General features: G+C 36.1%; 1 protein-coding gene across 2 annotated transcripts in view; it reads left to right on the top strand.

Annotated features, from left to right (window-relative positions):
- CSTF3 (cleavage stimulation factor subunit 3) overlaps positions 1-23376 on the top strand; it is a 54200-nt gene that overhangs the window by 16026 nt on the left and 14798 nt on the right. For both annotated transcript variants that reach the window (XM_062576906.1, XM_062576905.1), the window contains exons 4-8: positions 20402-20434; positions 20803-20900; positions 22223-22289; positions 22422-22456; positions 22561-22687. In XM_062576906.1, coding sequence (XP_062432890.1) covers positions 20402-20434; positions 20803-20900; positions 22223-22289; positions 22422-22456; positions 22561-22687 — 360 coding nt within the window. The remainder of the gene's footprint in view (positions 1-20401; positions 20435-20802; positions 20901-22222; positions 22290-22421; positions 22457-22560; positions 22688-23376) is intronic.

Below are 23376 nucleotides of genomic sequence, written 5' to 3'. Positions count from 1 at the left end.
ATGGATCATGGGAAAGTGTTAGGAAATTTTATTTTTGAGGTGGAAATGATGCTTAATGCAGAGATTACTATGAACCCTCTTCTATAGTGTGTTGTTGTTTTCACATGAATAAATATGGACTATTTCCTGTTCTGTCTTATTCTTTCCATGTGGGGTGACAGAAACATTCCTATTATGAATGTTAGTTATTCAAAACACTCATTCACAACATATTTGAAGTCTCCCTTTCAAATATAATGAAGACAGTGAAAACTTCTCATTGTGTGCTTTTTTTGTTGTTGAATTATTGTATTTATCCTTCTACTGAAATTTTGAGAATGGGGAGTATGCGTGGGTTGAGTCAGGCATAAACATGAGCCTACTCTTGTCTGAACCTGAAAGACACTATAGTAAACACAGAGCTTTCCTGTCTGCCCTATATTAGCTGTGGGTTGGTAAGATTAATCGGATTGATGAGGGAATGGTCATTTCAAGTAGACTACTGTGATTTCTTTCCTTTCTGCATCTCTTCCAGCTTCTAGTTGTCAGCTGATTGAGTTAGCTGTTACCCTTTCCTCAGATTCTGAGAAGCCTGATGGCTGTGAGAACGCTATTTGGCTAAACTCTATCTATTAGTACTACTGTTACTAAAATACTACTTCGCTGTATTGGCTGCCAGATCTCTTTTTGGAGTTGCTGCTGTGGTGAAATAGTGGCTTCTCTTAGCTTGAAACTTCTGTGAAGCCATGATATCTGTTTTGGTACTGCTGTGTACTATAAAAGCGTATGAATGTTCTTCGTGTAGAAGTGTTTATCGGTTTTCACCCCTTGTGAGGGTATGTTCTTTCTTACTGATATTTTGAATTTTGGACTTTTGCAATGAAATGTTATGTAGCTAATGCTGTCAAAGTTGAGGTTTTTCTTTTCTTTATATAAAACAATTCCAAAGTGAGGAAAAAACAGTATGTATAGTGTGCACTGGTACGTAACTGTGTACTATTGCACAGAAGGAATTCCAACATTAATTTCTTTGTGGCACATTATATACTTGTAGTTATTAATACATTAAAAGGTCTTACTTGGGTTTAAATGTAGTATGATTGTGACAAATGTTCCTAGCACAGAAACGTGGGAACATTTACAGAGTTCATCAAAACTATGGCGTCACAGATTCAGTTTAGGAATAGGTATTTTAAGTAAAAAGATGCTCAAATTTAGTTTATGGACAGTTTTGTCATACTTTTATAGAGCTGAATCCTATTGTCTCTTGGTATAAGAATGTGTAATACTTTTAACTTTTAACTTCAAGTATAAACATAGCATCAGACTCTAGGTCTATTCTCTTATAGTTGGATTCTGCTAAGTGGTGTGGCAGGGATAAGTACTATTCTTGCATTTCACAAATTTCGGTGAGCACACTTTTGATCTGTTAATGAGAAATTTTCTACTAAATCCTGTAACTGAAGAACTTATAGACACACTACTAAAAAACTTTCAGAGCTTAAACATCTATAACACCCTCTAAAAGGGGGAAGTCTAGAACTGTCGATATGTTGAGGAATATGCTGATAATTTTATTCCTACTTTTTGTGCTCAGTGTTTCAGCAAAACACATATTCTTAGCTAAGCACATATCATGTGTATCTAAATTGCTTAAACTATGAATAATTCAAAGCTGTTTCTCTCAATCAGCTGATTTGAAAAGGTCAGTAGTGTGATGAGTTGAAAATCTACTTCATTTGATTCTAGTAGTATGAGTATATAAATATTTACTCAGAAAGACTTCCCAATCAGAGCATCTTTCTTTATTCAGTTTCCCTATGGTTTACATCAGCCCATGAAACAGAGAATCACCAATGTGTGAAACAAACTGAAAAAAATGGTTTAGAAACTTTGTGAAGAAGAATTGAGGGGGAGAAGGAAATAATTTTGGACACTGAAGTATTAACATGTTCCCATAGGAGAGCAAACCTGTACTATAACCAGGCTGATACTTACATATATGTAGGAATGAATATCAAATATTTCTGAAGATACTTTTGAAGTCATGGGTTCACACTAAAAAGCTAACTTAGAAAATGATTCCTAGTTATATAGTTTACTACTTCCTTTGTCCAAACTGGAGCAAAACCTTCAGCTTCCTTCAGATGTCATCTCTTCTGGAAGTACAGATTTTTCAAACACTCTTTAAGCAAAGTAAAGTAAAGACCTAGAAATTGGCATGAGATGCATAAAGATGAGACAGCATGTATTCAGTTGTGTGTGAGCTGGCCTGCAGATATAACATATATGCTAAAGTTAGTGTATGGGCTAACTTCATTCTGCTCAGTGGAACCACATTTATACATAAAACTAAGAGTATTTAAATATTCATAATATAGTCTAACAGGAAAAAATGCAACTCAGATGCAGCTGAGTTTTTGTTTTGTTTTTATTAGGACGAAAGAGGAAGATACTTTTTTTTTATGCCTTGTCAAAGAAATAAAATCCATTAAGGTCTTTCCTTTTTTTCCTCCTTTGAATAGCTTCTATTTGTTTCTCTTGTGCGAAAGAAATATAATGTGTAACTGCTAGTTATAGTTGGTGGCATTTTATAGTGTATGTAAGGGTGCTGGTACCATTTCCAATTGAGTTATCTTTTTATTTAGTAGCTGACTTTACCATAGGAGAGAAATTACTCTGGTGCACTGTTTCTTCCCCCTCCTCCTCCCCCCTACCCTGAAAATTAGGTGTGTCTGACTTATTTTTTCACAATAACTTGAAATTGGAATTTGAACCATGAAGCAACTTGTGCTGACTATATTAATACTGGTAGTATTTATTCTAAATCGACCTTCAGATTATGAAGGAGTAGAAAAGAATGTTGTTGATGGTTTCTGTCAAATTCTGCATCCCTGCCACTTCCATTGCGGGGGGGGGGGGGGGGGGGGGGTGGTTCCATAAATGTGTGTGTGTGTGTGTGTGTGTGTTTATATCAGCTTAAGTGATGGGTTGGAAGGAACGTGAAAAAATAACTTACTTTATATTTCCAAAGTTAGAGGACAATCTTAAAACAACAATCAAACCCACTGTTTAAAGTTCACCTTCCAAACTTTGGACTTTTTAGCTTTCATATGGCTCAATTTAAATATAACTAGAGATTCCATGGGAATCACTCAAACTATATACGTATTCATGTTTATGGATATTTATAAACTTTTTTATGGAATTTGGTCATACAGCATAATTCATCTTTCAGAATCGTTCAGAATAGAAATCTGAGTTTACCACTGCATCAGTCCAGATTGCCTACAGATAGATTATGTACTTAAATTACTTAAAGCTTATGGTTATTCATCTAACTTAGTAACGAGCGTATAATCTTAAATTACCATATATTTTGAGTTACAATAAGTGACAACTTTTTGCATTTTATACAGCTTCAGATAGTATGAATGCAAAAACATGACTTGATGCAGTGCATAAGGGACTGGGGAAAAACTGAGCAAGATTTCCAGCCTTACGTGGCTATTTTGAACTCTGCAACCCAGTGCTGACCTTTCTTTTTCCCTTCCCCATCCTCAAAAATTTATGTGTGTTTGTGGGCGGAATTGGAAATGTATTTGCTGTTAGAATTGTGACTTGATCAGCTATTGCTGTAGGCAGTATTTTGGAATTTACCCTTCTGACAAGAGGGTCAGTTGATGGGGGACAAAAGAAATAATTTTAAACACTTATATATTAACATGCTTCCACAAAAGAACAAATTCATACTATAAACAGGCTGATACTTTTACATTCATTTATATGAGAATGAATATCAAACATATTCTTAAAAATACTTTTGAAGACTGAACTACATAAGTTGAACTACTTAAAGTCCTTCTCAAGAGGCTGACCTTGGAGTTTGAGTGCAGACTTGTTTGAATTTAAAAAGCATGCTCTTACTTACCATTTTTTTGATGGGACAAAAGGGAGGAGGAGTCTCTAGAAATTAAGTTGCAACTTTTAATTAAATTTTTTTAACCAGTTAGCAGTGAAAGTTTTGATACAACCGTTCAATTGTGTGAAGGTACTCTCATTTGTCTTTTGGTCATAAATTAATGAATTGTAGGTCAGAAGCAGGAATCTGGCATGGTGGCACCTCTGCAGCTGAAATTCCTGCATATTGTTTCTGTCTGACCATAAAGGGTGATGTAAGTAATCTGAAGCATCTAATTTAAACACAGAGCTAAGAAATCTGGCTCTGACTTTTCTTTTGGGCTTGGTAAGTTTTCTGGTTAGGCTCTTGTAGAGAGTAAGAAAATTAAGTGTCACAGGAATGAACCTGATTTGTCCAGTGAGGAGTGCTATGCTTCAATAGTTGTTTCTCTTAAAAGCTTTGTAAATACCTACAACTTTGTATATTTTTCAGCAGAAGAACTTTTAGTCATTTTTTGCAGTAAGAGAAGGGAATTACTGTTTTGATTAGTCACTTAAGAAGAGCCCAAGGAATGCCTTGAATAGCTCTGTGGCTATCTTTCACTTTCTAAGTAAGTAAAGAGAGCAATTTAGAGTGGGGAGCAGCTAGTTATTTTAAAGCTGAAAAATGGGTAGACAAGAGCCCAACCCTCCACTTGCTGTGCTGTAAGCCCCTGTCAGCAGAAACACACTTACTAGAGGTAAGGGGAAAACTTCTGTGATAATTTTATATCAACTTATTTAATACTCTTACAAATAGCACTACAAATTCAAACTGTAATGACAATAGTTTTTTGAAGAGTATAATTGGAGAGGTCAGTGAAGTGTCTTAAGTTGCAGAATAACTGACCTAACTAAAGACTTACTGTTCACCTCTTTCACATTAATTTGATAAATAGAGCTATTATAGTTAAATAAGGTAGGACACTGTCACTTAATTTTTATGTAAAATAGTGGGGTTTTTTGCTGGTATCTTTTATGCTTCCAGTTACACGTTGTTTGAACACTACAAGTAGAAGTATTTGTAGTCTTTTCCACCTTTCCATGAATTCGCTGGTTTTAATAAAACCCCTTAATTCCAAAACTAACCCTACAACAAAACTTCTTACATTCTAACTATTGATGAAGAAATCTGGTGCTGTTAACATCACTTAATCATGGTTGTGCAACTGCATGGCTGCTGGTGAGATTGTAATAGTATTGCATTCATAAAACATATGTGCACATTTAGCAGCACAATGTTACGCATTGTGTTGTAGGAAATATTTTGAATTTGAGTTTGTAAACCTTTCCTGAAGATCCATTTAACTACTATCTATAGTTTACTTTCTTATGCTGTTTTAAGAGTAGTACCATAGATGCATAGAAGTTAAAATTGTAATTACTTCGTATCCTACGCAGCAGCTTGAGATGTAAGAAACCCTTTCACTGGCATTACTATTCTCAATTACGGTAATACAACGCTAGTTAGGTTTTCACTAGTTAGAGGTGTTGTGCACTTTTACAAACTTGGAATTAATGCAAGTTGAAGATGAGTAGCAATAAATGATAATTTTACAGCATCAGTTGCTTCTGTAATGCATCTTAGTGGCGGAAGTTCTTGCAATTTTCTTTGCTGTAGTCATTTCGTTTGCCTCCTCTCCTCACATAATTGAATTGGTTTTAGTACAAGCAGAATGCTCTGAGAAGTCTCCCTGCATAACCTGATAATGTTGACAAGCTTGTAATTAAGAAACATTTCCTTCATATTAAATTAGAATGGCAAACTTTTCACTGAGAGACTTAGTCTAAATGATTTAACTTCACAAGGGGAATTTTGTAATTCTAGTACTGACTCATTATGGCTTTGAGAGTTGTAAGTTCTATCTACTTGTAAAATAGGGCTAGAAATGTTTACTGCATGGTGATGATTAATATAATTAAGTAGCTGAAATTAAAGTTTATAATTAATATAAAGTTTCAAATTGACTTGTCTTAAGTAGACTGGGGTATATCTTCAAAAGTTAGGTGCCTCTGATAGCCCTACTAGCCACTTAAATCTTAGTCATCTGAATGCTCTTTAAAATAGTCTAGTGGTCCTCGAGCCGTGACTTGTTGGTTCTCAGTTATCTGAAAGAATACTGTGGATACAAGCTTTAAAAGTTTAAAGCAGAATGGTGTCAAAGGAGTGGCTGCCCTCCTGTGTATTGTATTTTACTTGCCCATATTGTTACCCACGAGCTAATATTTCTTAGAGAAATGTTATCAATATGTTTATTCGAATTTTCTGTAAATTCAAATCAAGATTAATTTGTAAAACTGATATCCCACATGCCTTTTCTGTTAAAAGTAGGTATTAAAAGGGAAATACTATAGAATTTTAAAATTAGTTGACAGAACTTAATGCAGCAGAAGTATTTTTGATGGATAAGAGCAGGTGAAGGTAAGTTGAAGGTAATTTTAGTAATACGCAAAGACTTCTGCTCTTGCTTTTGAAAAACACAGTGACTATTGCATTTTTACAAAAAAAAAAAAAGGGGGGGGGGGCACTGAGTTAGGTGTTCATACCAAGTTGTGTGGTGTTCACACCAAGTTGCATTTTATTTGCCATCTTAATGATGTTCCTTAAGTTCAGTGTTAACATTGGAAAAGTTTGGTGGGTTTTTTCGCATTTGCGGATAGTCTAAGGTCAATCTGTGTGGGTATTTTTTCATTTATAAATGAAATTCTAAATCTCTAAAGCAATTTACTTTGGTTTTTCTTATTGGTCATTGGTCTGTGAATCAAGTGAAGACTGTGCACTGATGAATTATCATGCCTAAACCTGAGTGACAGGCTTAGCAGTCTGTCCTTCCTGCAAAAGCATCATGCTCAAACATCCTTGTTGCTCTTGGAATGTGCTTCTGTGCCTCCATCAGGTAGAAGTCTTGACTGAATGTTAAGGTGCAGTAACTAGTTGAATTCTGTGCTTTTACCTATGTTTTGTTTTTCTCCCAGGCTGGCAGATGTGCTAGAATTTGTCTAGATTAAGAATTTTTTTTCACCTGTGTGAGCAGTTTTCTGCTAAGATGTATATTGGAGGTCAGTTCTCTACTCAAATGCTGTCTGGTTGAGTGAATCACAGAGGCTTCATAGTGCTGCTTCACCATGGTCAGAGGTGCCAAATCTTCCAACTGGATTTATTAAGAACGCTGTGTCACCACGATGATGTACACCAAAAGTGACTGCAAAGCATCATCATCTTCCAATGGTAGGCTAAGGTCTGAATGAGGGGAAGTTAACCTCCTTTTTATTAAATCTTTTCTGCCTTGCTACGAACCATGTCTTCTCAGTTTAGGCAGTATTTACATTATGTTTTAGTAGTAGCATTCTGGTTTTTTACTTAACCAAATATTTTCTGCCAATGACAAAGATTATTGGTGAAGATGCTGTGCTAATTATATGCCTGTTTTACAGGTGATAATGATTTGGTGGTCTTTTGTGCTTTTGGAGTACTTATATCAGACCAAGCATCATTCATAGTATCCTATCTAAATCGGCCAAATAAAACAAAAGAGAACTGACACAGCATTACATAAAGTAAAAGGATCTGGGAGATCCTCTGCACTTCTGTGTAAATGACATGTAAGAATTTAGCTGAGATCCTAGGTATTGTTTTTAAATGCAGTGCTTGAAATGGGTAGACATTTTATAACATGTTTTAATACAAATGCAACTTGAAGGTACTCTGTACTTTTCTACTCAGTCTTTGTCTACCTATCAATGCATCTGTTTTAGCAATTGAAGTCTTCAGGATCTCAATCAAATAATCAGCCTGCTAATGTCTACTGAAGAGGCTCTTTTTTATGAGAAAGTTTTGAACTCTTCACTCTGGTTTACTAAGCTATGTATATTAAAAAAAAAATAAAGCCACAAAATGCTCAATTTGCAGAGTAGGGGAGAAGTAGTAAGCTCATAGGATCTCTGTTGTGCTAGAGTGGTTTCCTAGAATATGTCCATGTCTGCGTGAATACCACCTCTGAGTCGCAGGGAGTGGAAGAAAACTCTTTTTCACTGTGGAAAGCAGCAGAAGAAATAAGATTACCATCAAACCGTTTATTGCTGAAAAGATGCTTTAAATGCTCTGGCAAGGGGCAAGGGGGGATAGAAGGACCAGTGGCATTTCTCTGTTCTAAACAGGCATATGTAAAAGCAGCACTTGCATTTTGGTCACTATGCTAGTTTTTCTTTTTTTCTTATGGGTCAAGAATAACCTTTCTTTATCAAGTCTACGGATTTGCCTGTGCTGTTGTAATTTCATTACCTTCAAATTTAGTTAGTATTGGCATGTTCATGTATGAAAATTGCTACCCCAAAGCTTTGCTTGATGGAGCTATTTGCAATACATGGAAAATCTCTGTATGGCTCCTTTTTACAACATAGCTTTCAGCATGTTTTAATTTGCTGTTTTTTCATCCACAAAGCTTCAGCTTCTACCAGGCTGAAAAAACTTCTAGTACAAATGAATTTTAAGAACGTATTCTCCTCAATTAAAACGAGGATTCTCTAATTTGGAGGCCTTCTTCTCTGAACTACTAGGAAGAGAAATTGAATTTTCTCTCTTGGTAAGCTGTGCCTGTTCTTGTTTTCACACTATTTAGGTTGAAACAAAGAACACTGTGGGAAATGGCACTTAGTTCCAAAGGCATGCAAGGAAGCTCATCTTAATAAACTTTCAACAGTAGGGAGAAAACATTAAAAATTCATTCTCCCAAGATAGTCTTGTACAGACTACATCTTTGAATAATAATTTATTTTTAGTTTCTAAAATTATTTTAGTTATTTTTACCACAGAGACTGATGAACAAAACGCTAATCAATCTTCTTGTAAGAGGAGGTATCTTGTTCCTAAGCTCAGAAAAATGTTTGTGTTGTTACATGTAAATAGGAGTGGGTTTTTTTGGTTGGTTGCTTGTTTTGGTTTGGTGTGTTTTTTTTCTTTACATCTTGTTCTATACATTTACTCTGACTCAGGACCATCCGCCATGGTTCAACCCCAAATCTGTTCTCCTATAACATGCATTCTGAAAAGAGAAATGTGGATCTGCTCACTGAGTTAAACTTCTTATGCTAGCCTTTCAATGTGAAAAGGCCCATCTCCATCTTCTTCTTAGTACTTTCTTCAGTTTCCTACAGAATTGCTGCAAGATGCATTTTTTTCTTCCATAAAATTCTAACTTTAGAAGTGTGTGCATGTATGGAGTGGTGGTAAGATGTGGCAGCAAATCCTTTGTTTTAAAGCCTTAGTTCTATAGGAGATAATATTGGCTCATCAGACATAAATTCTTTGACACTGAGTTTTCTTACTTAGGTGTGTATCCCAGTTAATACTTAGAGTGGGGAACGTCTGATTTCCATTCTTTTACCAGTAGCCTTCTCAGAAAAATAACCTACCAGCTAAATGCTAAAGGTCACAATAGAGAATTTAGTTAGCTTTTTCCCAGTTTTCCTTTTTCATATCTATTCTTGATGTTTTTGTATTAGTGAGCATACTGCACTCTAATTTGTTGTAAACAAAATTATCTCAAATAAAGTGAATCTTTAATGCTAATCCTATATTTGTGGTATTCTGACATGGCAGTGTACACAGCCCTCAGGCATATCAGCCTCTGAACACCAAAACATCACACTAACTTGCTTTATACTGTTTTATGTCAAGTTCATCAAGATTTATTTTTAAATGAGTTCAACACTGGTCATTTTTCAAATAAAGTATCAGATTTAATTAAAGATGTGAATTTAGGTTGTTTTGGACTGATATCTGAGTATCTGTTTTATGTTAATTTAGATGAGGTCTAATAAAAACAGGTTTATGGGAAGTTGAAACAAGTCATTTTTAAATGACTGCAAATTTTTTTGTAAGGCCTTTGGTGATGTGTGGCCTTATGTTGAAAAGGTTCCTAACATTTCTGTCACTTCAGCATCAGCCTGCTGTCACATGCCTCCAAATAGCTCTGATAATTCTTTCAGCTTCTATTAATAAGAATCTTAAATTGAAAATATATACCCTGAATTGGTTATGCAAGTGTTAAGTGTATTCTCCATACATATATACACAAATACTTGTGCCTTTTTGTAAAAAATAGATATACATAGTACTTGTTACAGGCGAACTACAGATACATCATTTAAACTTGTCATCAAGTCTGAATTTTAAATACTCTTCCATTCTGTCTATTCATTCTTCTGTAGGTATTATCTTTTAGCTGACATAGTTGACCCTAACTCATGTTATTTATTCTCTATAATTTGAGATAGGTGAGGGAACTGGGATGTCAGTTGTATTCCATCTGTTCTTGCTAGGCTACAAGGGCTTGACTTTCTGGACAGCTTTTGTAAGAGGCTTTTGCGTTTCATCTTTTTCATAAAACATGAGATAAATTGTAAATGCACTTACTTAGGTGCATATGAAGTGAAAGCTAACAAATAACATTATATTGAAATCTAGAGTCAAAGAGCAACTTAGCCTGATGCTGTTGAATTTTGATTAGGAACAATGCAAGTTGTGCTGTTGATGTAAGTGGGCTGTAATACTATTATCCTAATCACATGGAGTATATTCTTTATTGGGGGGAAAAGGTGTGAATTCCTAAGATCTCATATAAGGTGTAAATTATTTGAATTTACCTTTAATATTAAAAATTTCAGTGTAAAGCTAAAAAGCTCTTGAAGAAAAACATCACCTACATAGCTTTCATTTCTATTGACTTTTCAAGTACAGTTTTCCCTTTTTTAACACCGTAGACAAAGCTTTTTAGTAACTGATTAATATGCCTTTTTGGAAAGGGATCGATAGAAAAAGTTCTTGGTTTCTAAGAGACATATAAAGGTTTTTAAGGCAGCTATCTGTATTAGACCTTCAACTGGTAAATTCATTCAGTGCTGTACAAAAAGCTACTCAGTTGTTAGATTAGTCTTGTGTTTGCAGTAGATTCTTTTCCTAGTTCAGTAAATGACAGACAAGATAAATGTTTGATCATGATTTCTTAGGAGATTCTTGGCAGAGCCACATCCCTTCCTTATAAGAATATTCTTGCAGTATTGCAGCTAAAGTGCATGTGGCTTGTTTCTTCATTTAAGGCTGTAGTGTAGTGCAGTGCAGGTTGTCAACTGCAAATTCAGAAGATAAATGTTAGGTAATGAGGAAGCTGCAGAGAATTTTTTGTGCATAAGCATTATTCACCACTACTAACTTCTGGATTTCTGATTTTTAATTTCCTTGTTATGTGATGACTGTCTTTCATGATTAAACATTAGAGCTCTTAGCTCTGGAGCCTTGGGACCAATCTGATGATTTTAAGAACAGTTACCAATATTGTCTCTGCCATTTTCGCAACCAGTTATTGGAAATGATTGTTACATTCCAGCTGTCTCACTGTCTCCTCATGCATCATTCATACGTCACTGTAATTCAGATGTAAGCTAAGGAGATGACAGGTTAAGAACAAATTCTTCTCTGATAACAGGCCAAAGCTGGTCTTGTATTATCATTGTCATTTATCATATGTAAGAAGATTGTGCTGTTTGATACAATTACATCTTGTAGCACCATCACAATGACTTATGTTTATTTTCATTAGTTCAAAAAACTGTCTTTATTTTTGGGAGAGCCTTTAATTAGAAGAGTTCTGCACTGGAAAATGAGGGGAATTAATACATGGTGCCTAGAAGAATTTGACCACTTTTAAGGGGGCAATGGTACTTTGCCTAGTCCTAAATCATAGTCTGAAAGACCTTTGATTTAGACTATTACTTCTTTTTTTCCTAAATCAGCATGGAAGTGGAAAACACACTCAGTTTAAAGGAACTTTACTACTTTGGAGACGTGTTGCTTGTGTGTTTTTTTTGGTTGGTTGGTTAAGTGGATATTCAGAGTACTCTCTAAAAATGTGAGATCTGTCTGAAATACTAATTTGTTCTTGTGTATTGTGATCTTATAATCTTAGTACACAGAAGGAGGACTACTAAAACCTTCAATACAAAAAATTATGATTCCAGAACACTGAAACAGGTTGCCCAGAGAGGTTGTGGTGTATCTTTCTCTGGAAATATTCAAAACCTGCCTGGATGTGCTCTCTCATTTATATCAACTAACCACATAGAAGATAATCACCTTCTTACAAATGTTGCCGTCTTACTATCACTGAGGTATTTTGAGGATGCAAAAATCAGAGAAGAGTGAATATTTTAATGAGCTGTATATAACTGTTGTAAGTACAAATTTCCTTTGGTAATCAAAAGCATCTAGAAGATTTTAAACTAAGGGTAAAGTAATAGCATTAAGAAGTGAACTGTGCAACGGAATAGCCTTTTAATTCTGTTTCTACAAAATAGTGTCCGGTATGTTCAACTCCATTGTCCTTGCCATGGGACTATTTAGTTACGATACATGGTTAAGGCAGACAAGTGGAATAGTTTAGCTGAGCTTACAAAATGAGGATTTCCTAGCCCAATGAGAAAGGCCAAATAAAATGGATCCTTCATGTCTTGGTTTTATGCCTACATCTTAATTTAACTTTTTAACTTAAGTGATTTGTCCGAGATAAGGCAGTAAGCCATCTTGCTGCATTTTGTCACATTAAAAGATTGTCTTGCAACCTGTGGATGCCATATTTCCTTTTGAGTTCTATAAGCTTGTTTCTCTGGCAATTAAACCAATATAAAACTAATTCTGGGTTGAAAGGAATTGGGTTTTTTTGTGAAGTGGCATAATTCTGAATAACTACAGGGGTGCCAGTAGATCTGTTATTAGACACCTGAAATACTTTCTTAAGAAATTTTAAAATTTCTTACTGCTTTTGTAATACACTAAAGGCATCAGTAAATATGAATAAGAAGCAGAAGTGAACTAAAGTACATAGAACAGCAATCCACATATCAAGGAGAAAACTTGGTAGCTTGCAGGAGTGTGAATATGTTGTCATATTTTTTTACTGTTGATCTTGAGGTGACTTAAAGTGAGTGTGAAATGAAAGGAAATAACAGCTGCAGGGCATGTGGAAAAACTGAGTTTTAAATTAGATTTTTTCCAGACAAATTGTGATCTGGGGATGAAATTAAATCCCCCTATAAAGAGGCGTAGAAAATAGAAGAATGCATTATAAATAATTGCTCCATATAGTTAATACAGTTAATAATGGGCAAATCACCTAAACAAGAAATTTAGTGATTTTACTGATTTGGAGAAAATGCTAAGGAATGGGTATGGATTGGAAATCACCATACATAAAGATGTTGTACGATAAAACATAGACCTAAGAACTAAAGAACACTGGATTTTCTCCCTTTCTTTAGAAAAAGCTGTGGAGTAGGTTGCTTGTACTTGCTGATCAAAAGCCTGAAGTTAGATATGCAGTGGTACATAAGCAGGACCTAAACACCTGAGACAAGTTCTTGGTTTTCTGAATGTTACTGAGAAGAGCGTGAAATACATAGATAGGAGTTCTTGGCGCTTTTAGTTAAATGCGTATGTCGGTAGGCAACTGGAATGATTACAAGCAAATTAGAACATGCAGAGGGGAATGAATGATACAGTTGAGTGAAATCAGTGAATAAGGAAACTATCTCAGAATGACCGTATAAGGGGACTAAATTCAAAATGTGAGCAAAAGGTAATACAGAAATAAACTGAAACTGGTTAAACAAGGTGGAAGGATTCTAGCAAAACATGAATTCTTTAAGAAAAGTAACTGCTAGCAATATAGTCCTGTCATTCTCTAATCAGGAAGTTTCCATGTGCCAAATATGGTATGATTAAACATTGAAAGGTGCTTGTTAAAGGCTGTCTCAAAAAATGATTAGCGTAAGAGAAGCTGTTTCATGATTTTGCATTGGTGTTTTTTTGTGAAAAATGCTAGATGTGTTTCTTTATTAGGATATGAGTTTTACCTATATAGCAAGGATGATGTTTGGCTCAATAGGTTGAGGCAGTACTGACAGGTAGAAGAAATTTAGAAATGCAGAAACCTGCTTCTTCAACTTCTGGGCAGTTTTACATTCCATAGGCCGTGGAATAGTGGGTAACTGAACATGCGTCTGTCTTTTTTTCTTTCTTTTTTTTTCTTTTTGAACAATAATGTAGGGAACGGTTTTTCAGTCATGCTTTTTTCAGTTCAAAAACGGCTGTTTCTAAAAATTTTCCATTAAATTATGTTCAGATTTGGTAGAAGGAAAGGGAAATGTTCTGGAAAGGACATAAAACATACAAGACAGAAGTACTAGTAGAACGAAATAGATGGGAAGGAAGGGGAAATGTACTTGAGAAATTACTTTTTTATTTTTATAATCCAGGTCAAAAAGAAAAGGAAAAAGAGCCTGGCTTAAATGAGACATATATGTGACATCAAAAAAAAAAAAAAAAAAAAAAAAAAAAAAAAAAAAAAAAAAAGGATACTGAATGGATCAGTTATTGCGGTTCAGTACCATTCTCCAACTAGAAAAATCATTTAATACATTTTTTTTCCCCACTGTGAAACTTTTTTTAAAGACTACCTATGAAGTATTGTTTCTCTGTACAGAAGACACTAACTCTGGTTGGTGTCTTGACTGTGATGCCTGAAACCTATGCTACCTTTTTGAGATTAACATGAGCAAGGTGCCTCACTGTAGTACCAAGTGGTCAACATTTTTTGCAAGGAAGTAAAGACAGGTGATAATCTTAAAAAATTTTCTGTGAAGTCCTTGCTCTTCTTTAGATGGGGTAGATAGTTTCTGAGTATTTCCAAATTCTATTCTTAGCAGCAAAGTTAAGTTTCTTTACTGTGAGTAATTAATCTATCTTCACTTCTAGATTAATCTGTTTTCTGTAAATTTGTTCAACAGGGTTATGTCCAGATTCTCACTTCTTGTATTGTTACACCTCTAGAATGCAGTTTGCTTATACCTAAGAATATTACATTCATATATTTTTCTGAATTTTTTTTGATGCATCTGAAAAGTAAAATTGTTTTTATCTAGGACATTTTCCATACTCTGCATACTGCAGCTCTTCCTTGCAACCTTTTCTAATAGCAAAATAAAAACTATGTTTTCACAAGGAATATCAATGCTTTGGGACTTGATTCTCCTGAAAACTGCAGAACTGAATCTTTCAGTCCTTCATATCTGATGCAAATTGTAGCAAAATTCTACATTATAAATGACCTCTGTAATTATATGCTATTTTTTTAAATAAAGAATTTTAATAATTTAGCCTTTAGCCTTTGCACAAATGAAATATGTATGCTTTGTTAATGCCTCATATGTGTAACTCTGGTATTAAAAGTTTTTTTACAGGCCTACATCCTTGGGTAATGACCATATATGAGGGTGATACTACTCCAGTGTATTTGTTCTGCTGATAGGCTGTAGCATTTCACCTGCATTTCATGTACTTTTGTTTGATTTGCTATTTACAGAGTTAACTGCTGTTATCTGACCTGCATGAAATGAGTTTGTCATATTAACCGCTTGCACAATTAGTCTAGAGATTTGCCTTCCACTAACTGGAAGTCTCAGCAGATAGCAAACATACTGAACGTGCTGAAGACTGAAGAGTGAGTTAGCTTGTTACGTTTGCTTCGTCCTTTCAAACGTGAAATTTGTTTGAGAGCTCCTTCAGTCCAAGCAGTATTTGTTCTGCAGATAAAGCGAGAATATCTCTTCAGCCAGCCCAAACACTATTTTGGGAACAAGTACAAAAATGTATTTTACTGCATATGCAGTTAAATGCTAGTAGAGACCCTAATTACACCCTACCATGCTTGACTGAGTATCTGATAGTTAAAAAGAAAAACAATTGTGGTTTAAAAATCAAGGTGTAAAAAAAGATAAATGGTTGATACGAATGTCATGTTGAATATCTGCCTGTGTGAATGACCATAGAGTGAACTCTCTTCACTTAAAGATGAGCAAGATTTCCATAGCATACCTGTTGTATACACCGGTTGTAATTTTGTACTCTGAGGCACATGTATGTTTTTTAAAAAGTGATTACAGATGTTGCATATATGATATTGGGTATAACAAAACCATATTTTAGGAAACAGTAATTTTTAAAATACCAATTTCGATGAGCTAAGGCCCTAGGATGTTAATGCTAGTGCTGCTGTAGCTTGTTTTCTCCTGTCGCCCCTGCCTTTCCCTGCCAAACTCGTGCAGGCCAGGCGTTTGGCGACGGGAGTGGGCGCCGAGAGCTGCCTTTGGGCCCCTCTCGCAGGCAGCGTTGGAGAGCTTTGGAGAGCAGTGCGTGGCCGGGGGAGGAGGCAGAGCACAGAGGAGTGTTTCCTCTCTCTGAGGTGAGAACAGCATGGAGCTTGGCTGGAGAAGATGGGTAAAGGAACATTAGGTTTTCTGCTTGGAGAAAATCTAATTTTTCCTCAGAAAATATCAGAAAAAAAGGAGAGGCAGTTGGGATGTAGAAGTGAGTGAGATCTAGAAGTAGGAAACGTGTGGGAGTCAGCATGGCAGAAAAAGCTATGTTCTTCCTTAACACTGGTGTATGAGCCTTGCTTAAGAGCCTGATCAAAACCAAGAAACACAGGAAAGATTAAAGCGAGACAAGCAAACTTGTTAGGCCTGTGTTGTATAGTAACAGACAATCAGAAGTTGTCTTAAGTCGGTGGATAAATAAAATCATTTGCGTAATCATGAATGATGTGCAGGTCTTTTAACAAGGCTATTAAAAGCTGAAGTGCAATATAATTTATAGATTAAATTTTGCCCTTGAATGTTTGCGAAGCTGATTATTGTGAAGTATGTTGTGTATCCTGGGAAGGAATTTGACCTTACTGTGAAATCGTTTTATCCAAAGCTTATACAGTGGTGACTTAAACTTCCTATTGGATCAGCAAATTTAAAGCGAAATTTTCAGCAAAACAGGTGGAATTTCACATTCTCATAGACAGAGAAAGGTGCCCATAGGTATCTTTTACTACAGAAGCATCTGAATATGATTAGTTGGACTAGGTAGTCTTTGCGTAGCCTCCAAAGATGGAGGGAAAGATGTATTTGTATATACCAATTTTAGCCTAGAAGGGTGATATTCCTAAGCTTGTTCTGCAGCTGATGGACTGGTGATAGAGACACTCATATATGTGTTAGACCCCCTCTCTGGGTGTCAGGGAAGAGAATCGAGCTTTGCTGGTCCTGAGGAGCCTTTTGAGTTAAAACACAGAATCACAGCAGAGAATAAGCAAATAGGAATAAGGGCAGCATGAGAAATCAAGAGACGATCTAGTACAAAGGACATGTCCAGTTCAATTTATTTGTCTTTGTGGACAAAAATACAACATTAATATTGATCCTTTAACTCTTGTCTGCATTTGATCCCTACCTGTTGCTGTGCCCCAAGTGGGATACAAAGAGGTGAAGGCGAGCAGAGGAGGCAGGTAGCCCGCTCGGACCCGCTCCCAGGCTTTCCCCATCGCCAGCACGGCCCTGTGCCGGGGGCTGCGGGAGGTGAGCCAAGAACTGCCAGGCCACTCTGATGTGAGGGGTTAACCTCGTTGCTGCCAAGATTTCACTAACGAGCTGAATTTTCAGGTGTTGGTATTGGACTATTTGTGTCAATTGGCTATTGAAAATATTTAAGCATGTAACACTGAATTGAATTCCAAATGTAAACAGCAGCTTTTCATGCATCTGATAATTCATGTAGCGAATGTGTTGCTCTTTGAGTTGAAACGTGCGGATAAAGAATAAGGGTGTTTTTGGCGGAATATTTTAATTTCAAATGTCTTGTGGTAAGAGTTGGTTCATTGAAAGCATGTGTAATCTAGTTGATAAGTATTTCTTGTACTCAGTCTTTTGATGGTGCCAGTGCTGCCACACACTAATAAAAATGCATTAGTAAACCTTCATGTAGGATTACTGTGCCCATATCTGCTGTAATATAAAAGAGATCAATCTAGGTCACTTCTGCTGAGTTAGAGATGTCATTGGGCTCTTATTTGATAAGGAGCAGAGAGTTGGAATAAGTAGGTGGACAACACTTACTGCCTTATCAGCTAGGCTAATAATTCTCTTTGGCAGGATAACTCAAAAAGGACATGCCAAGCATTTTCATGTGGCTAAACCCGGAAGGCAGACCAGTTTCTGCTCTGCTTACAGCTGTTATGGGTTTTGAGCACGTACAAATTTTTTTCAGTCTTGTTCTTAACTGATGCCTACATCAGTAGCAAAACCATGTGTTAATTTTTCTTAATTTTCACACAAAAAAAAAAGGATTTATGCTATCTCTAGGGGACTGAATGAAGCTAAATCACCTGCTTGCTTATTAAAAAAAAAATAAAGGGCAAAATGAAACCAAAAAAAAGTGTTTCTGCTGATCTTATTGAAGATTTTACATGAGTAGGTATAGACAAACAAAATGCAGACAGCTCTGCTTTGTACTAGACATGTGAAACAGTTTATTGGTCCTTTCCTGTGGGGTAAAGGGATCTTTTGGGGGATGGAGTGGGGCCCATGGGCTGAGAGCGTTTGCTTTTTAGTGAAAGCAGTGTCCTTTTCATCCGTTCTGGGAGATGCTGAGCAATTTGAAATGCTGCTCTTACTGTCAAAAAAGGATGAGGTAAAAATGGTAGATGTCCTTCTCAGACTTTACAATGGAGGAGAATTTTAAAATACACGAAATATTCTCCTTCAGCTGAAAATAGGACTTGATCAGAGTCTGTGTGTCCCTGAAAGACTTCTGTCCAAGCAACCATAACATTATGATAAATGCTCTTTAAAAATTAAAGTATGCTCATATCATGAAAGATGTGAAAGAGTGGAAATAAGATATGTACCCCTGCTGTAAGTATGTTAGGTCAGTGCATCTTATCGCAGAGATTGCAGGTGTTCTCTGTAGCACAGGCATGCCATCCTAATTTATTTTAGTTAAATATTAACACGCTGCTTCTCAGAGCAGTGTTGTGAATCAGTGTGTTCTGCAGTTCACTATCTTCTAACATAGCAATGCAAATAGGATGCATTACAGGGCACAGACTGTGTGAAAATCTTGTGTGCAAAGTGTGACATACTTAGGCTTAACTTTCTGAAAAGCGGATTTTGTGGAGTCTTTTAAAATTGTGCAGGTTCTAATTTGGAAGTGTTTCAAACATAAGGCAAAGCTTATGTGATGCAAAAAAATCTATTCCATTAATTTTTTTTCTGCAAAGCTTTTTTGAATTCTCTCATTTTTAATTAATCTTGCTATACTTGAATTGCATTCCCTGTGTTCAGGAGTGTGGGGAGGTGGACTACTCCATCTTGGGCATCTTTGGCACTAGGGTGTTTGCAGGAACATGCAACACTAGTGCAGAAACTAAGGCAGGATAACATGGGAATAAGCGCACTGTGCCATACAACAAATATTTATCTTAGGCCTCCTGCTGAAGGAAGAGTGTGCTTCCTAAAGTTTCTGTTATAAATTCTCTAATGCTTTAAAATGAAAATGATGTATTGTATGATGAAATCAGTATTTTGTGGTAGAGGGTGCTGTTTGCTTCATGATATTTAGGATTATTGAAAGGCTTTTGGAGCTTTTCCTGTGGTGGTTTCACACCAAAGTGAAAACTGAATCCCCTTAATAAGCAAGGAGCAATGAGATTTAAAAGGGAATTTTTGATGTTTACAAATAAAATGCAGCACAGCCAGCACAAGCGATGTTTATTTCACTAAAGGATCATTATTTCAAAGGAGATGAGCATTTTCTAGATGATTTTTTTAGATTTTCCTTGCTGCTTTGGGGTGTTTTGCAACAGATGGCCTAGTACATTAACATAGCTTGAGTGACTATATACACGAAGAGCTGTGTGTCGAACCCTCTGAATTCATCCCATGCTCTTCCCTGTGCTGTGTGAAAGGCAGCTTGTTTCCTAAGAGGCTCAGGTTTCCCCTTTTCCCTCTGGTTTCACGTGCTGGCTGAATGGGAGCGAGTGCTGAGATGCGAGGGTGGTTGGGGGTGGCCCGCTGTCCTGTGGAGAGCAGCGCCGGGGCTCAGGCACATGTTGGAAAACAGATTCTCTGTGCTTTATTCCCATTTTCAGTGTCGGCAAATTATATCAAAGTTTACTTTCAGAAATTCGCAAATAATCGTTCAAATTAACCTGTTAAACACCATTTTGTCAATATGGTGTTTCACCCTGGATTTACTAAATCCTGATCTTTAGTACTTAAATCAATACATGCACTTAAGGCAATAAAATTCCTTAAAGTAAGAGGCTAAGTGTCCAAACCATATGTGTAGGAAAACAATGTTACCTACTGATGTCTAAATTCTATTGGAAAATTAAAAATTTTAAGGTATGCAAATTCTGAAAAGCTAAAGATAATACATAGATTTCATATGCTTAGTTATATTTTTGTAACGTTATGTGATGTTAAAGTGTAATTAGTTTAGGCAGCCAAAGTGCAAACTAGAATGCTTTGTTACTATATGAGAAATATATTCCTACTATTCTGAAATAGTTTCCTAAGTCGTTTGTTCTTTTCTGCTTCCCTATAGATTAAAGCAAAAAATTATGACAAAGTGGAAAAGGTGAGTTCAATCAATAATATATATCTATAGCAAGAAGTAGTATCTTGTGGTTCAACTAAATCAGATTGGAATAAGCTATAGCTTTTATTGAACGGTCTACTCAAAAATGCAGAGAAGTATCACTACACAGGTTTTGTTGTCACCATACTGTAACCAGTGATGTGAGCAGAGGAATTTCTCTGCTTGATTCTCTTCAGTTTGCTTGCATAGCATGAAGATGCTTTTGTTAAAAGGATGAGTAATTTTATTTATTCTTTCTTAAATTTCAATCATAAAGATGATTTTAATTCGTACTGTATAACATTAGAAGTAGAAGCCTAATTTCTGTATTTGGAATCCTGATCACATCTTCTTAATATATTAAACAGTTATTTCAGCGATGCCTTATGAAGGTTTTACACATTGATTTATGGAAATGTTACCTATCCTATGTACGAGAAACCAAGGGGAAGCTACCTAGTTACAAGTAAGTTAAAATGGTTGCTCTGCAATTTTTCTGGTTTTATGGTAAATTGCTCCCTGTTTGGTGTTGGGGTGCTTTTTTTTTTTTTTTTTTTTTTTACTATTTTAAACTGGGTTGTGTGTGTGTGGGGGGGACATTCTCTGGCAAACCTGTCTGGGAGTCTTGTAGCAGAACATACTTGTGCTGGGGGCATTTTATATATATCTTCTGCATTTTTGTGAGTGTTTTCTTTGAAATACCTCAGTGCTGCTTTTATAGCAGCTTCTTTAATTGAGCTTGCTAGATAAAATTGCTTCTCTACTTGGGATCCATTATAAAGATGTGGGACAGGGGACTGGCTGAGTATCCGTGCTCTTTCCCATGAAGGATTTTGGTGGTTGAGCCAGCCTGTAAGGTTGGTCTCACTGCTTACTGAGGACTTGTCCAGCATCACGTGCTGAATTCTCGCTTAGTGCCTGTTCAGAGTCTCAGCAATATTTTTCTGCTGAGTTCAAGGTTGATTCCGATTGAGACAATGTATTTGAAGAGGGCAGTTGAGTAATTAAAGTTTGGGAAGGATCCTAGAGCATAAAATTTCAGGGTGTTGAAAGGTTTGCCGATATTAATTCCTTTTCATTTGGTCACATTTTGCTTGTTTTTAATCTTGTGAACTGAGTTTAATGCTTTCTTTCATGCCTGAAGTTTCAACAGCAATGATACCTTTTTAGCATTTGTGAATTGTTTCTTTCCCAGTCTACCATAATTTCTTCATACTATAATTCTCAAAAGGTTATTGGTTGATGGATTAATGAAGGAACACCAAATTTTTATAATTAAAAAAAAAGTAATTTTAAAATAAGTGTCCTGTCCCATCCCCCCGTATCTTTTTGTCCCATTGAACTTTCTTTTATTTTTTCTGTTAATACAGACAAAGGAGAAGTGAGGCACTGAAAAATGTTTGAGGAAGGGAAGCTAGGAAAAAAGAGAAGGAAAGAGTAAGAGCAAAGAAAAAAAATTTTATGAACATTTTCAGTTTGGAAAAATTACCTTAAATTTAGAAGGTGGGGAATCAATCATGTGACACATATGAGACTTTTCAACCTATCACACATGTAGTATACGTGGATTTTCACATGCTTAGGGAGAGGGGGTTTCAGGAACCATTAGCGTGTTATATTGCCACAAATAAAATCCCAGTTACAATTTTTATTTTCTGTTGTTAGATTATGTCTTTATACTTCAATATTTGGTTATAATTTGCTGCTAAAAAGAATATTCTTAAATAAAGAATTTTTTTAAATACTGAAGACTTGCTCTATGGTCTTTGTCGTTTGTTTTTTCCTCAGAGAAAAAATGGCTCAGGCATATGATTTTGCTCTGGATAAAATTGGCATGGAAATCATGTCATACCAGGTATGGGATTTTTGTTCCCCCCCCCCCCCCCCCCCCCCCCCCCCGGAAACACCTTTTATTTCTAACTTGGATTCTAAAAAGTACAGCTAAATACTGATTTCATTATATGAAATTTAATTTTTTCTTGCATAGATCTGGGTGGATTACATCAATTTTTTGAAGGGCGTGTAAGTATCTTAAAAATTTTTTTAAGCTTAATTAAGGTAATATTAATGTTCATACAGGTTATGATGTGTAGTAGCTGACACTAATCTCTCTCCCCACTGTTTAGAGAAGCTGTAGGATCTTATGCAGAAAACCAGAGGATAACAGCCGTCCGTAGGGTTTACCAGCGTGGTTGTGTGAATCCAATGATTAACATAGAGCAACTCTGGAGAGATTATAACAAATATGAAGAGGTAATCAAGAACATGAAACTTATTTGTGACTTTTTTTTCCCAAGAAATGCAAAAAATGATCTAATCAAGTGTGGTACCCAAATTGTGTCCTAAATAAAGACTAAATAATTATGTATAAGGAAATGACTGGCAGTATAGACACGTTTTGTGTGTGCAGTGTGCACTAAGACTTGTATTAGGACTACAGAGGTGTGATGAGTGATAAATATTTTAAACACTTTCTGTAGGATATATTTTAAATTGGCCTGTTTCCCAGTTAGTGCAGTGGGGTGGATAGTGAATTAGAAATTAGAAGTCACTGTTAGCATTGTCAGATGCTAGTGGAGCTAGAGCTGGCAGCTGACAGTGAAGGCTTGCTTTCCAAAGGAGGCATTTCCCACGTTTCAGTTACAGTTGAACAGGAAAAATGACACTTAACTGTGGTGGTTTAGACTTCCTTCACAATATTAAGTTATATGTCCACAAGCACATATAAAATGCTACTAACCAACCTTCACCCGAAGCCACAACAGCATCAGTTCAGGTGAGTCTGCTGCCACGAGGTCTTCAGCGAGCCCAGTGTCGCCTCGTTGACCTCGCAGTCTGACTGGTGGCTGCACCTTCCCGGCGCGTTCGTAAACGCGTCTGGTAGTGGCTTGTTGACGTGCCCCAGCCACCGGAGGGGAGACGTAGGACGGGCTCGATGCCTT

This window comes from Rhea pennata, chromosome 5 (assembly GCF_028389875.1).
Source record: "Rhea pennata isolate bPtePen1 chromosome 5, bPtePen1.pri, whole genome shotgun sequence".
In the NCBI taxonomy this organism is placed as follows: Eukaryota; Metazoa; Chordata; class Aves; order Rheiformes; family Rheidae; genus Rhea; species Rhea pennata.
This window is presented reverse-complemented; position numbering and strand designations above follow the sequence as displayed.